General features: G+C 47.5%; 1 protein-coding gene across 2 annotated transcripts; it reads left to right on the top strand.

Annotated features, from left to right (window-relative positions):
• The first annotated feature begins 2,207 nt into the window (after positions 1-2,207).
• LOC123129912 (wall-associated receptor kinase 5) lies at positions 2,208-10,479 on the top strand. Of its 2 annotated transcripts, XM_044549882.1 has the most exons (5): positions 2,208-2,631; positions 2,710-3,204; positions 3,308-3,814; positions 6,422-6,574; positions 9,251-10,479. In XM_044549882.1, exons 1-5 carry the CDS (start codon positions 2,295-2,297, stop codon positions 10,477-10,479), a joined length of 2,721 nt encoding a protein of 906 aa, XP_044405817.1. In that variant the 5' UTR covers positions 2,208-2,294. The 2 variants fall into 2 exon arrangements, with proteins under 2 accessions (XP_044405817.1, XP_044405816.1); XM_044549881.1 differs by having other exon boundaries at positions 2,208-3,204.
• Positions 10,480-14,069: the final 3,590 nt, after the last annotated feature.

Here is a 14,069-nt window from a genome sequence, read left to right as displayed (position 1 = left end):
GTCCAGCAGAGAACTACAGATATAGCGTCTCTCAACCTTCCACATATATTACAGCAACAACTCTGTCCACCCCCAAATAATTCAGTATAGCAAATGTTTGACCAAGTCACCACTGCATTTTGTAAGATGTTCAGCTGCACGTTGTCACAGAATACAAGCAGCTCGCTTAATTATGAAAAGAGAAAAGTATGTTTTGGTCCCTCAAATTTCTCAAAAGTATAGACTTGGTCTCTAAAGTTTTTTTGGTACACCAAAACCAGATTTTGACTAGTGTTGAACAGGTGTGACTAATGAACAGTAAATCCAAAAATTAGAAAAGAAATTCAAAAGAATCTGGAATTTTTGGACCAGACTTATCCGGTTTTGAGACTTGAAGGACCAAATGTCTACCAAAAAATCTTGAGGGACCAAGTCTGTAATTTTGGGAACTTGAGAGACCAAAAACATAAATTTCTCTTATAAGATCTATTATAAGGTCCCACCTATGCAATACTCCTCTATTATTAACTTGTCTTCTAAAGATAAATGAAAGTTCTAGTCGTAATTGACTAGAGGGGGGGGGGGGTGAAAAGATGATTTTTATGAAAGTCTTCAAAACGCGAGGGCTTTGAAGACAAACAGTAGAAGTGAACCTATTGATATGCAGCGGAAGATAAACTATATATACTGGACAAGTCATATTCAAGTAAGCAACGAAGTGAAAGCACAAATAATATCAGTAGCTAGGTAGGATGGATTAGGATGGAAGACAGTATGAAGCCAAACAGTAAACAGTCTTCACACAGTGAAGACAATCAGATCATGCAAGTAGGCAATGACTTCACGAAGTCAAACTGTAAAATAAAGAAAAGTGCAGGATAGAACCAGTTGCTTGGTGAAGACAAGGATTTGGTAGACCAGTTCCAGTTGTTGTGACAACTGTACGTCTGGTTAGGGAGGCTGAGATTTAACTCAGAAGACCGCGGCTTCATGTTATTCCCCTTGAGTTAAGGACACCAAGTCCTTGCCCAATCACTCTGGTAAGTCTTCAAGGTAGACTTCTAAACCTTCACAGACTTTGTTCACTGGCGATCCACAATGGCTCTTGGATGCTCTTGAATGCTTTGGGAACTTGAGAGACCAAAAACATAATTTTCTCTTATAAGATCTATTATAAGGTCCCACCTATGCAGTACTCCTCTATTATTAACTTGTCGTCTAAAGATAAACATAAATATTTGTGTCTTTTTTTCTTTCCTGAGAGAGGTGAATGATTTTAGTCTCTCGTAAGGAATAACAAAGCAATATGTTGGAGCCATGGAAATTCAGTCCACGATGGTAACAGTCTTTGCTGACAAAGGTATGGTCGACATTCTCCCTTGGAAACTCTTCATGATTTCGATGGTCATTGCCAATTTGCATGCCGTGTTGCTGCTGGTTGAATTAATGGTGACGCATATGGAAAAGACCACATCATTTTTGGGAAATGAAAAATTGAGATGTAGACATGACTGGACTATTAGTACTGCAGTTGCAGCACGCACACGGCAAGCAAGCATACACGACCGACCGCATACGTTATCATCACACTTAAACTTGTACTCTCGCCATTTCAAACTAGAACTAGGACTCATAGCAAGAAAAGAAAAGAAAAAACACTAGAACTAAGGCAGTTGTAGCAGCTGTTTTTTTTACAAAAAATAAAAATAAAAATTGTAGCAATTGATATGACAATTCTAATTAAATCATGATCATATAGGATAGGAAGCTACTCCTACAGTACGTTTCCTGGATTAGACAACCACTGGCCAGGTAGAGAAACGTTTACTATCGAGTACATGTGGCAATTCACAAGTTGGCAGTCAGAGCAGGCATTGGCTAGCCTCTTAGCCGAAGTTCATCCCTTTGGGGATTTGTAATATTTTGTATTATATTTATTGTAATATATTTATCATAGAACAATTGTTCTACGGTGTTGGGTCAAAAAAAAAACAAGTTGGCAGTCTTGCAGATTTTTCACTTGACATCGACTCTGCGTTTTCATGTGGCTATCAGCAAGCAGCCAGCAGTGGCCATAGGCGAGTCATGTTGGCGTTAGCAACGACCATCACATCTGTTTTTATGTGGCTATCAGCAAGCAGCAAGCAGTGGCCCTGGAATTCCTAGCTACATTTACTGTTTTGATGGACACTATAGACGACTCGTACCTGGGGTCGCCTTTATATATACAGTCTACAAATTGCGCCAAGCCAAACACCTAACCCCAACTCCAACACTAAACACCAGACAGACCAGCCTACTGGCGCACCGCAACGATGAGCAAGGTACTCATCGCCATGTCTTTTGTGCTGATGTTCTCGGCAGCTCCGCCGCAAGCATCGGCTGCAGTCCATGGAGCCGCCCGAGGGATCCTGAAGATCCCTTCTAATCACTCCTTGGCTCACTGCATCACAGGGTGCGGGGATGTCGACATCCCCTATCCCTTCGGTATAGGGCCCGGCTGCTTCCGTCAAGGCTTCGATCTCACCTGCAACCACTCCACCAAGCATCCCAGGCTCTTTTTAGGCAGCAGCACTCTCCAGGTCACTGACATTGACATATACTCCGGCGTAGTATCGACCCCTATAATCTACAAACTTACAACAATGTCAGGTACAAATACGTACGACATCATATGGAAGGCCCCTGCTAAAGGTATTACTCTAACTAGAGATAATACTTTGTACGTAGCTGGTTGTGATTTGGACGTCACCATGTTCAAGTATGGTACAAGAAACATGGTTGGTTCTTGTATGACTAGATGCGCCGGCAAGAAGGCACCGACTGGAGAGCCTTGTTTTGGAAAGGGCTGCTGCCTCATCCCGTTTGCAAGTGACCTGCCAGGCTTTCACGCAAATCTTGTCAGCATTAATACTACTGCAACACAGTCAGATTGGTTCCACCCTGGCATCATGGCTTTAGTGTCAAGAGATCCATATTCTTACAGATATAATACAACCGATCTTTTCTCTAGTTGGACAAATGCAAGCATAATTGATGACGCGTCGCTTAGACTTGCCATCATGGACCAACCAAGCTGTGTAAGTGCACAACTGAAGAACAAAAGCTATGCCTGTAGCAACGGTAGCAGTTGTCGGGATTCTACATACGGTGGTTACCAATGTGACTACTCTTCTTATAGTGGAGGCAACCCTTACATTTTAGATGGATGCATGCGACAAGAAGGTGCTTCCTGCCCTACTTTTTTCACCAAAAGGAGTTAAAATTCCCTTCTATTTATCCTTCATCCTGTTGTTCTTACTTTTTGTGTCTATCTATTGTGGAGCAGATTATAACTCCAAGCCCAAAGAACACTGTCCTGCATCATGTGGACGCATTACTATTCCCTTCCCCTTTGGGCTCGAAGAAGGGTGCTTTGCCAACAAAAAATTTCATCTGAATTGTACATCTGGTAATCTCACAGTTTATTTCTCAAAAAATGTGCAATATCATGTGACTAATGTATCCGTGGAAGATGGGACTCTGACAGTTAGCAACATGGTGGACGGAAATCATGCGAAAGAGTCAATATTAATCGAGACTGACAATGGATATGCACTTGAGAAACCTCTGGAAGCTCAATTTGATTTCTCTATGGAATTCGATCACTTTGTTATAAAGTGGGCGGTTGCCAATTTAACTTGCCAAGCGGCTAAAAAGGAGGATACTATGTATGCATGCCGCAGTTCCCACAGCAACGGCCTAAACGTCACCCACGGGGAAATATTTATGGGCTATCGTTGCAACTGTTCGTCAGGCTTTCAAGTAAATCCATACGTCAAGGATGGCTGCAAAGGTCTGATCCTCCTCATCACCCATCATTGTGCACTAATGTTTTTTTTGCGGGGGGAACTAATGTTTTTCTCATAGCTACAAATGTTCAAAAAATCTATCAATATATCTAAAAATTATATACTAAAAGCACAATATGGAAGAAAATTAGCGAGACTATTAAAAATTCCCGCAAAAAGTAGAACATTAATATGCTGATCACAACAGTTAGATCCACATGTGAGATATAGTGGGTCATGTGACCCTCCCTCCCGGTTCGCTCCTACAGGCGACCGGGAGGAGAAACCTACCGCCACTGCCAGGGAACCCTCCTCCCTCTCCCCACACCCTCGCTAGCGGCTGAGAGTGCGGACTGGAGAAGCCCAGTCTGCACAGGCGGTGGCGGGGTCTTCTTCATCCCCTCACACAGGCCAGATCTGACGGGACGGGCGATGCGCTGGGTGACGGGCGTGGCGACACGAGGCGTGGAGAGTGGTCAGCAATTGTCCTGGCGCCGGTGAAACGTGGTGGTGGTGCTCGCTCTGGGATGGTCCGATCTTGAGTGCAGCGGCGGTCTGGTCAGCGTCCTTGGCCTTCGCTTCCATGGCCAGCAGGATGTGCACTTCGGCTGGCAGCCTTGCTTTGCGGTGGCTGGTGGCGGCAGCCGTGCATCTAGCAACCATCTAGATCACATCGCGACGTGGTTTTTAGCCGTCCTGCGGCGCGTGGAGGGGGCGGTGAGGAATGATGGATGCCCTCTACCAGCCGTTCTGACTGCTGCGTTCATTTTCACGGCATGGTTCACACGGATCTAGCATGCGCGCGGGGTCAGGATGGCGCGATTGCCCGTTAAAACCAGGTCGACGTCGGTCATGGTGGATGATGGCGGTGACTTTGGTTTCGTCACCTTGTCGAAGGCCTCGCCGGTTTCAGCCATCGCCACCTCCGGGTGAAACTCTGGATCCGGGATTCCCGAGTAGGATGATGGCGGGGCCTTCGAAGCCGTCCTCCCTCATGGGGGCATCATCTTGGAGCTGGTGCTGGCTAGCGGGGACAAGAGGAGGAGTTGTGTTCCTTCTTTCGCGGCTATGATGACATGTCTCAACGGCTTGGCGTTACGGAGCTTCTTCGACGGTCGCGTGTTGACGGACATGGGTAGGTGGTGGCGCTCTCCAACGTTGCGTTGGCATCAATAGCAGTATGGCCTGGCAAGATGAATGTGTTGGTCCCTCCTGAAGGTGGGATGGTGAAAGGTGGCGGCATCTAATTCTAGAGCGTGTGCAAGCGATGTATGTTGAGGGTCTACTAGACCGGTTGATTCTCTTGGATTGCCGACGGGCGGCTTAGTGAGGCCACTAGATTAGATGGTTTGTGTTGACACGTGGTCAGGTCACATCATCAAGCTTGTAGGTGTACTAACTAAGGTTGAAAGGATGGTGGCTTTTGGTTGATGAATGTACTTCTTTGTCGGGGTTCTCGTGAATGTATGCATGGATCGACGCAGAGATCGAGGGTCATCCTCCTTTTCAAAAGAAAAAACTGTTAGATCCACATAAAAAGATCACACCCGTTATATTTTCATAATCTTATCTAAACATATTGCATCCTATATTAATAATTTACATAAACAGATCGTAACCATTAGATCTATATTCTGTTAAATATGCATAGTACTACACCTAATCAACTCTGTTAGATCTTCATAGTACTACACCTAGTCATACCTACACAAATCACATAAGCTGGATCTTCATAGCTGTATCTAATCATATCTTAATAGTAGATCTCCGTATCTAAAAAAATCATAGCCAATAGATCATCATAACTACACTTATACAGATCCTGCACAATTGGTTTTACATTCACGTGTTATTTATTAATTGAACTATAAATGAAAAGTTCATGTTACGCCTGCTTTAAATCATGGTAGTCCTTACCACATTCACCAATGCTAATCGAACACAATTGATATATATTCGATTGGAGCCCTATAAAAAAATATAGCCAATGGAAATATTCATCTATGTACATAGTTAGTACTATCAAAAGCATACACAATATTTCAAGGGTGTTACGTAAAGGAAAATAGTTGGACGTATCATAGGCACCAATAATATGCATTTACGGGGAGTGCATAAATGCCCATTGATTACCAGAACCGACGGCTTGAAGATGTAACTCTTATATATATAAAAGATGAATCTCAACTTTAGTCGATGTCCTTGCGGCTCAACGACTGATTGGATAAATATGTTATTAACAAGAATCACCAACATTAGATTTTTTGTAAATAATTTTCCAGCCCTTGTTTCTTCTATTAGCAACATAATCATATATTTATCTACAAAATAAAGGTCAAAGATATACCTCTAGAATTTTATCAATGTATAAAATGAAATGTATTATGCAATAAAGGAGGTAAATATGAGTAAAAAATCTACATGAGAAATAAATAAATAATTAACAGGTTCGGCAAACTAACGATGAGGCCCTTGCGAGTTTATGAAAACATCACGCAAACCTAAAGCAGTATCAATCGATGCATACTTCGAGATCATACCAGACTAATCTAGCATTTTTAGCAAGTAGTAATGCATTCTCTACCGGTCTAACCAATCAAAGTTTTCTACAGATATCGATGAATGTTCACTATCAAACTACTGCAATGGGACATGTCAAAATTTTCCTGGAGGCTACCACTGCACGGGTTGCCCTCATGGAAAAGAGTTTAATCTCATAAAAAGGCAGTGTGTTACATCAACAAAGGAACACAATCTTCTTTTGGGTAAATCCTAGTCCCTCCATTTACTGATGTATATAGATGTGTTTTCGTGTGTCAGTTCACTCATTTTTGTTCGTATATAGCCCACACTGAAGAATCAAAACTGTTAGAAGGGAGAGAGGGATTGGTGGAATCGTTCGTTGTATTGCTTGAGCCTCATGGGTATATATATAGAAGTACAATGACCAAATTGGAGTACAAGACAAGACAGGACAAATCCTAGTCTATCTTATGTTTCCTAACGAATCAATATACTCAACATCCCCCCTCAGTCACAACGGTAGTGACGCAAACGGTGAGACTGTAGAAGAATCCGAAGGTAAGCCGACGGACACCCCCCTCCCACAGTCGTAACGGTCGACGCATCGCGGAAGTCGTGGCTGGAGTGGAAACCGACGAGGTTGCTCAAGCAAGGCGGTAGCCCTTTGTACCGTTTGTCAAAATAGCCCAGAGCGTAGGGTGGTGTAGTCATGGTCGAGGTTGCCGTGCGAAGAATGCCGTGGTTGATGTTGAGTCGGGGTAGCCGGTGTCGAGGAAGTCGCCACAGGCGCAAGGAGGCGCCGAGTTAGCATGGGCGTACTGGTGTCGAAGTAGGGGTGCGCCGAGAAGAAGTCGTTGTTGACGACGCGTCGCGGCGGGGTTTGCCAAGCCCGGGGACACGTCGTAGACGAAGGCACGCACCAGTGTTGCCAGCACCGGGCATGCATAGACGGACGAAGACGAAGTTGACGAAGCGCCGCACCAGGCTTGCCAGACCCGGGGACACGTCGTGGATGAAGACACTCATCGGTGTTGCTAGCACCGCGCATGCATAGACGAGGGACCTGCACAAACTGTACGCCATGTCGAGGAGTCAGAGGACCAGCAGAGAAGAAGACTCAATGACGGTTGCGGCGCCAATCGATGCGGGGACGATGTCACAATAAGTGGTCGGAGTAGACGAAGTGGTCGGGGTAGATGACGGCGACGCCGGCGTCGTGCTGATGCTGGACAAAGATGAAGGGGGTGGACGGGCGGCGGCGGTTACGGGGGTAGCAGCGGCGGTGACCGAAGAAGAGCGACCGTGGCGGCGGCTAAGTTAGGAGTGCGACGGTGGTGCTCGAAGTAGGCGAGGAGAACCCAACAACGTGACAAATACCGGCGCGGACGGTGGCGTTCCCATGCCAAGGGAGGCGGTGTGGCGCATACCATGGGAAGTCGACGCGCGGGGACGTCGGTGGACCGCGGGCCGCAGCGCCACGGTCCGAAGTGGCGACGCGGCGGCAGCAGGCGAGTCGAGGCGACGACGGGAAGACCTCGGGGCGGTGGCAGGGACCTCGTATTGCGGCACTACGGCCCAATGGGGCAACCCAGTGGCGACGCGCGGGTCGGTGCAACCGCGGAGATGACCTTGGGGCGGCAGCGGGGACCGCGTATCGCGGCACTACTGCCCAAAGGGGCGATGCACGAGTCGATGCAGCCGCGAGGAGAACCACGGGGCAGCGGCGCTGCTGCCCGACGGGGGCGACGCAGCGGCAGCCCGTTGCTCGATCGGTGGAGGAGCGCACGGAACTCGGAGACAATCTTCACGGGACCTGCGGAGGCGCGAGCAATTGACGGGCCAGGTCGGTCGCGGGGCTTAGATCAGGCGGATCGCGGCAGCGAGCAGGTGATCAAGCCAATCGCGCGCGAGATCGGGGACGCCACTTAGTGAAGGTGGGGTGGCGGTGGAGTCCATGATGAAGCCGGCGATGCCTGACGGCGTGGGACAGCGTGCGACCGGCACCCGGGATGCCAAAGCAGCGCCGGCGCCCGGGCAGCAAGGCCCGAGCGACCAATGTAGCCGCGTTGCCCGAGCTAAGACAGTCGATGAGTCTGACGCAGCATGGGGCGAGGCCGGCGAGGTAGACCGCAGGGCCGCCATGTAGACACGGCGGTGGCGGGTGGCGTGGATCATGGGCGGGCCGGCGTGTGTGGGTGGCTATGATGGGCGGCCGCATGGCGCAAGGCCGCCGGGTTGGGGTGATGCAGGTGTCCCGGTCGGAGAGGGCGGTGATGGCCGGCGTAGATCGACGAGCGGGCCAGCGCGCGGACGATGACCGTGAGGGACCGCATGTCGCGTGAGGCCGCCGTGTCGATGAAGAAGCCTGCCGGTCGCTCCGGTGTCGGAGTAGAGGCGCACGGGGTCAACGGCGGCGGCGGGCGACTCAAACCGATCAAGTATAGATCGGAAGACCAAAAAGAACACGCCGATCAAAGTGACCGGCGAGAGAGAGAAAATCCGGAGCAAGGGCTCAGGAAAAATACTCTCTAGAGCAGCCGGTCAACACCATCGGCAGACGAACCCTAGGTACGGGCAGCGCGGCCCCCGCGGCGGTCATGAAGGCGGTCTCCCCGGGGGCGGCGCGCGGGTGGAAGCGTCGGGCGGCGGCTAGGTTTTGGATCTGTTAGGCTGATATAATGTTAGAAGGGAGAGAATTATTGAGCCTCATACGCATATATTTAGGAGTACAATGACCAGCTTGGAGTATAAGAAAAGGCAGGACAAATTCTAGCCTATCTTATATTTCCTAACGAATCAATATACTCAACAAAAACCATGTTATAATAGTAAATGGAGGGAGTAGCTAGAAAAATATCCTCATTACAATTAAAATTAACCAATTATAGAGTGACTCGCTGAGCGATGATTAAATGTAGGTATCGCAATTGGAACTGGATGTGGCCTAGGCTCCATCCTTATTGCACTTTGTGCATTCGTATTCATCAACAAGTGGAAGAACGGCATCCAGAAGAGAATCCGGCGAGCACACTTCAAGAAAAATCAAGGCCTACTCTTGGAGCAGCTGATCTCAGATGAAAGCGCCACAAACAAAACAAAGATATTCTCCTTAGAGGAACTGGAGAAGGCAACCAACAACTTCGATGCCACTCGTGTTCTTGGTCGCGGTGGACACGGTACAGTTTATAAAGGTATTCTATCTGATCAACGGGTGGTGGCTATTAAAAAATCCAAAATTGTCGAGCAAACTGAGATAGACCAGTTTATCAATGAGGTTGCTATCTTGTCTCAAATCATTCACCGCAATGTCGTAAAGCTATTTGGTTGTTGCCTCGAATCTGAGGTGCCTTTGCTGGTTTACGAGTTCATATCTAATGGTACGCTGCACGACCTTCTTCATATTGATGTTAGTGTTGAATGCTTGCTGTCTTGGGATGACCGCGTTAGGATTGCGGTAGAAGCAGCAGGCGCACTTGCTTATCTACACTCTGCTGCTGCAATACCAATTTTCCATAGAGATGTGAAATCTTCTAACATACTGTTGGATAGCAGCTTCGCTACAAAGGTTTCCGACTTTGGTGCTTCAAGGTCACTTTCACTTGATGAGACTCATGTGGTGACTATTGTCCAAGGAACATTCGGTTACCTAGATCCAGAGTATTACCATACTGGAGAGCTAACTGAAAAGAGTGATGTGTATAGTTTTGGAGTAATTCTTGTGGAACTTTTGATAAGAAAAAAGCCAATTTTTATCAACGATCGAGGTGCAAAACAAAACTTGTCCCATTATTTCGTCGAAGGATTGCAAGAGGGATCTATCATGGAAATAATGGATCCTCAGGTTGTCAGAGAGGCAAATCCGGAAGAGATTGAAGATATTTGCTCACTTGCTGAAGCATGCCTGGGACTGAAAGGAAGAGACAGACCTACTATGAAAGAAGTAGATATGAGGTTGCAATTCGTGAGAACTAAGAGGCTAAGAAAATGCAAAATTCTACCAGCTAGTGATGAAGAAATTGAGCCTTTTTTGTGTAATTCTGATGCACCAGTGATTGCTGTCAATGTTGGTAATTCAACATCAAAAGGCACCTCTAGTTGCTACAGTCTCGAGCAAGAACTTTCATTGTCGGTCACATGGCCACGCTAAGTACATATGTGCAATAATACAATCGCGTCCTTCCTAGTATTCATTTGAATTACAATTTATTTTCTGTGTATTTATATTATGTTACACAGTTCACTTTAAAGGAGATTATGTCATGTAGTTTCGGTTCTGTATATTTGCAAAATTTATTTGTAGCTCATGTCAACTGTGTACAATTATATTACAATTATTTGTGACGGATATGCTTGCAATGAATAACTTAAGTTAAATCAAAGTACTTGAGTTGCGGTGGTGGAGAAAAACATATTTCTGTTGCCTTCCTTGGTTAAGGCTCCAATAAGATCTGACTGATGCCCAATTTAGAAGTCGTTCGTTGTATTTCTTATATTAACACTGTTAATGACTTCGAAGTCAGAACATGGGTGTCCTCGGACGTCTCTTATCATGTACACGTGTCCGCTTAGACACAGTTCCCTGTCCTCGTTGTCGCATGGCAAGATCTGGGTTCCACTGCCTAGAGCGAGTGGGCAATGTATGGTTTTTTGTCGTTAGGTATGGCATCTTTTGTAATCTTGTTCGGGTTTGAGTTGGTAGCTTTTGATGCTCAAGGAAATGTCGATTTTCTTTCCTGGCCTGCTTGTAAGAGTTCCAACACCACCTTTTTATTGGTTTAGTCGTGTCGAGGGATAAAAAGGACTGATTCCATATGTTGAAGCTACAGAAATTCAGTGCAGCTGCTGAACAAATGCCATATATACCAGGATGCTAACAGCCTTCACAAATGAAGATATGGTGACATTCTCCATGGAAAATTCTGCATGATTTCAATGGGTATCATCAATTTGATATGTTGCTGCCGATCGACATTCTCCAGTTCACCAGCCAGTGCCAGTGAATTATGTTGACGCGTCTGGAAAAGTCTGCATCTAGGTTTGGGATCTAGTCATTTATTTCCATGTCGTCAAGAAGAGCACAAAGTTTCTGGGAGATGAAACTGAAGGGACATAAATATCGTTTGTTGGAATATTATCACAGTGGTTGCAGTATGCGCACATCAAGGAAGCATACACTCTCGCGCACCTCCCCAGATCTCGCTGTTCTTGTGCAGCTCGCCCGCGTCGCCACGCTCGCCCTCCACCTGTGCCGCCCCGTGTCGTCCTCAGCCTTGTACTCGCCGGCAACGCATCTTTTTCCTGTCTCCGCTAGCGGCAGCTCGTAGCAGTGGTTGTAGGAAAACACCAATGATTGCAGCTTTGCGCGCGTGTGGTTATAGCTTGTGTGGGACACGGTGGTAGCATTCTCCGATGGAAAGCGTCAATGGTGATAGCTCCATGAGCACAGTTGTAGCAGCGCCGAATCCAGTCAACGGCACTGCCGCGAATGGTGGTAACAATCCATGTCGTCGGTAGTAGCTTCCCGGAAGACGGTTGCAGCTTTTTCTCCGGCCCCCAGTTCTTACGGCACCACGGGTTGCAGCTCCGTGCACAACCATTGAAGCTTTTTTAAAATACAGTTGTAGCTTTTTTTCTCTGGTCGCCGGTCGCAGCTCGCCGTCGTGCCCCAACCCGAGAACAAGCATTTGCTGGTTCCAGCAAACCTTCTCGCCGATTGCATAAGAAAAGTCGCCGGTTCCAGCACCTTGGCGACTATTCGCCACCATGGATGTACCAATTCCGCTCGCTGTTTCTAGCAAATCTAGTTGCCGGTTCCAGCAAAACAACATGCCGCCGTCGGTTGCTCTTGTCGGTTGTAGCTAAAAAGATGGCATGTTCCAACATCCGTTGTGGTTGGTTGTAGCAACGAAGTTTTCTAGTTGTAGCTCCCACCCTGGCCGGTCGAGCACTCACCGTGAGCAGCTTTTAGCACCCCCCTGGCTCGGTTCAAGCGCCAGATATGGCCGAATCCGATGCTTGTTGTGGCAGAGGCATAGTGACCCCAGATGGTGCGTGGTTGCTAGGACAGCTCATAGCCATATTGACGCAACAGTGTGGCCATGAATCGGCAGCGAGGAATTGTCTGGGGAGAAGAAAAACGAAGAGGAAAACGAGGATCGCGTCCACTACGGAGGAAGAGAAAACTATGAGTGGACGAGACTGCGCGTGAAGAGATAAGGCTGACATCGATGCACGGACCAACCCGCCTAAGTGCACCGGAGTTGTTCTATCTGTTCTGATCGCACGGTGTGTGTGCGACCAGCCGAAGACTTGGCCAGTCGGTCGGCGTAAAACGTTTTCCTTTTTGAAATGTTGGATATTTTCTATTGAAACGTCACACGCATTTGACATCCAAAATTTCGCACATTACATGACCTGGCAATCATGTTTATCCTAGTTGATGCTAAACTTGTTGATGAGGATGATGTTGGAGTTGGTCGACGTTGAGGTCACCTTAAGAATGTCGACCCTTCACATACCCGCTACTCTCTTCACCAGCACTACCTCCGGCAGCCGGCGTGGAGGACGGAAGCACGGACATCACCTTGGTCACCATCGCCTGCTTGCACTGTGGGCACGTCACCTTGGCCTCCATGATGGAGGTGGCTCAGACGTCTAGTACCCTCAGCAGGTGTACATCTGCAACCTGGCCAGAGCGACGACGGAGACGACCCTGGCCGCAACCCTGCAGAACCTTGGGCTAGAGCAGGTCATCCGTATTGACGTATAATGTGTTGCCTAGTTTCTTCTATTAGATCGGTCTTTTGGTTGCATTGGCTAGAGCATGCACTTATACATGATATCAGAGCCAAAAGGTCTTGAGTTCAAGATCCGGCTGGTGCAATTAAATTGCAGCCCACTTTCGGTCGACGTTGAGGCCTGATGGAGCCACACGTGAGGGGAGTGTTGAGGTATAATGTGCTGCCTAGTATCTTCCATCAGATCAGTCTTTTGGTTGCATTGGCTAGAGCATGCACTTATTTATTTTTTGTACAAATTTGAATGAATGTCGCCGAGTTTGGATGAATTTCGACGAGTTTGTGCCCAAAAAACGCAGGATTCGTTTAGCCCTGGGGCCGACCTGGGGGCGACGACTGGGAACGCAGTCGCCCCCACGCCGAAAATCTCGCCGGCTCGCCCCGAGGACGCGTTTTTCGGTGTCCTGGGGGGCCGAACGGCTAGAGATGCTCTTATCACCCTCAATATTGTGCATGGTCGCACCACTATCTGTGATCTCGTATCATTTCATCAAGTCGACCCCAACATCCTCATATGCAAGTCGCAACATCTCTGGGTGGCAGTCCCATGACACTAAATTAAAAACCTTTGCTAGATCAAGCTTCAGCAATGCCTTGGGGATATATGCGCCCGGTGATGGTGCTTTGCCAATTACTGTCCATAAGGGAATGCCTCCTGAATGTAGCGCCCAGTAACAAACGCACTCCAGCACTTTGAAAATAGGGACGGGAGCCGCGGAGCCAATCTTCTCGACAGAACCTTCATAATGATCTTCGTCAGGCTATGCATCAGATTGATCGGACGTGGTTGTCTCCAATCCCTACCGAATCCTTATTCTTTGGGGTCAATACAATCAGGACGCCATTGATTTTGTGGAGACTGTTGGTGTTAGACACGGACATAGAGTGTTATCTTTGCTGGAGCGGATGCAGCGAGCGTTGCATGCTCTCGGCCATGTAG

This window comes from Triticum aestivum, chromosome 6A, assembly GCF_018294505.1.
Source record: "Triticum aestivum cultivar Chinese Spring chromosome 6A, IWGSC CS RefSeq v2.1, whole genome shotgun sequence".
Lineage (NCBI taxonomy): Eukaryota > Viridiplantae > Streptophyta > Magnoliopsida > Poales > Poaceae > Triticum > Triticum aestivum.
The sequence above is the reverse complement of the archived record's forward strand: the minus strand, read 5'-3'. Positions and strand labels throughout refer to the sequence as shown.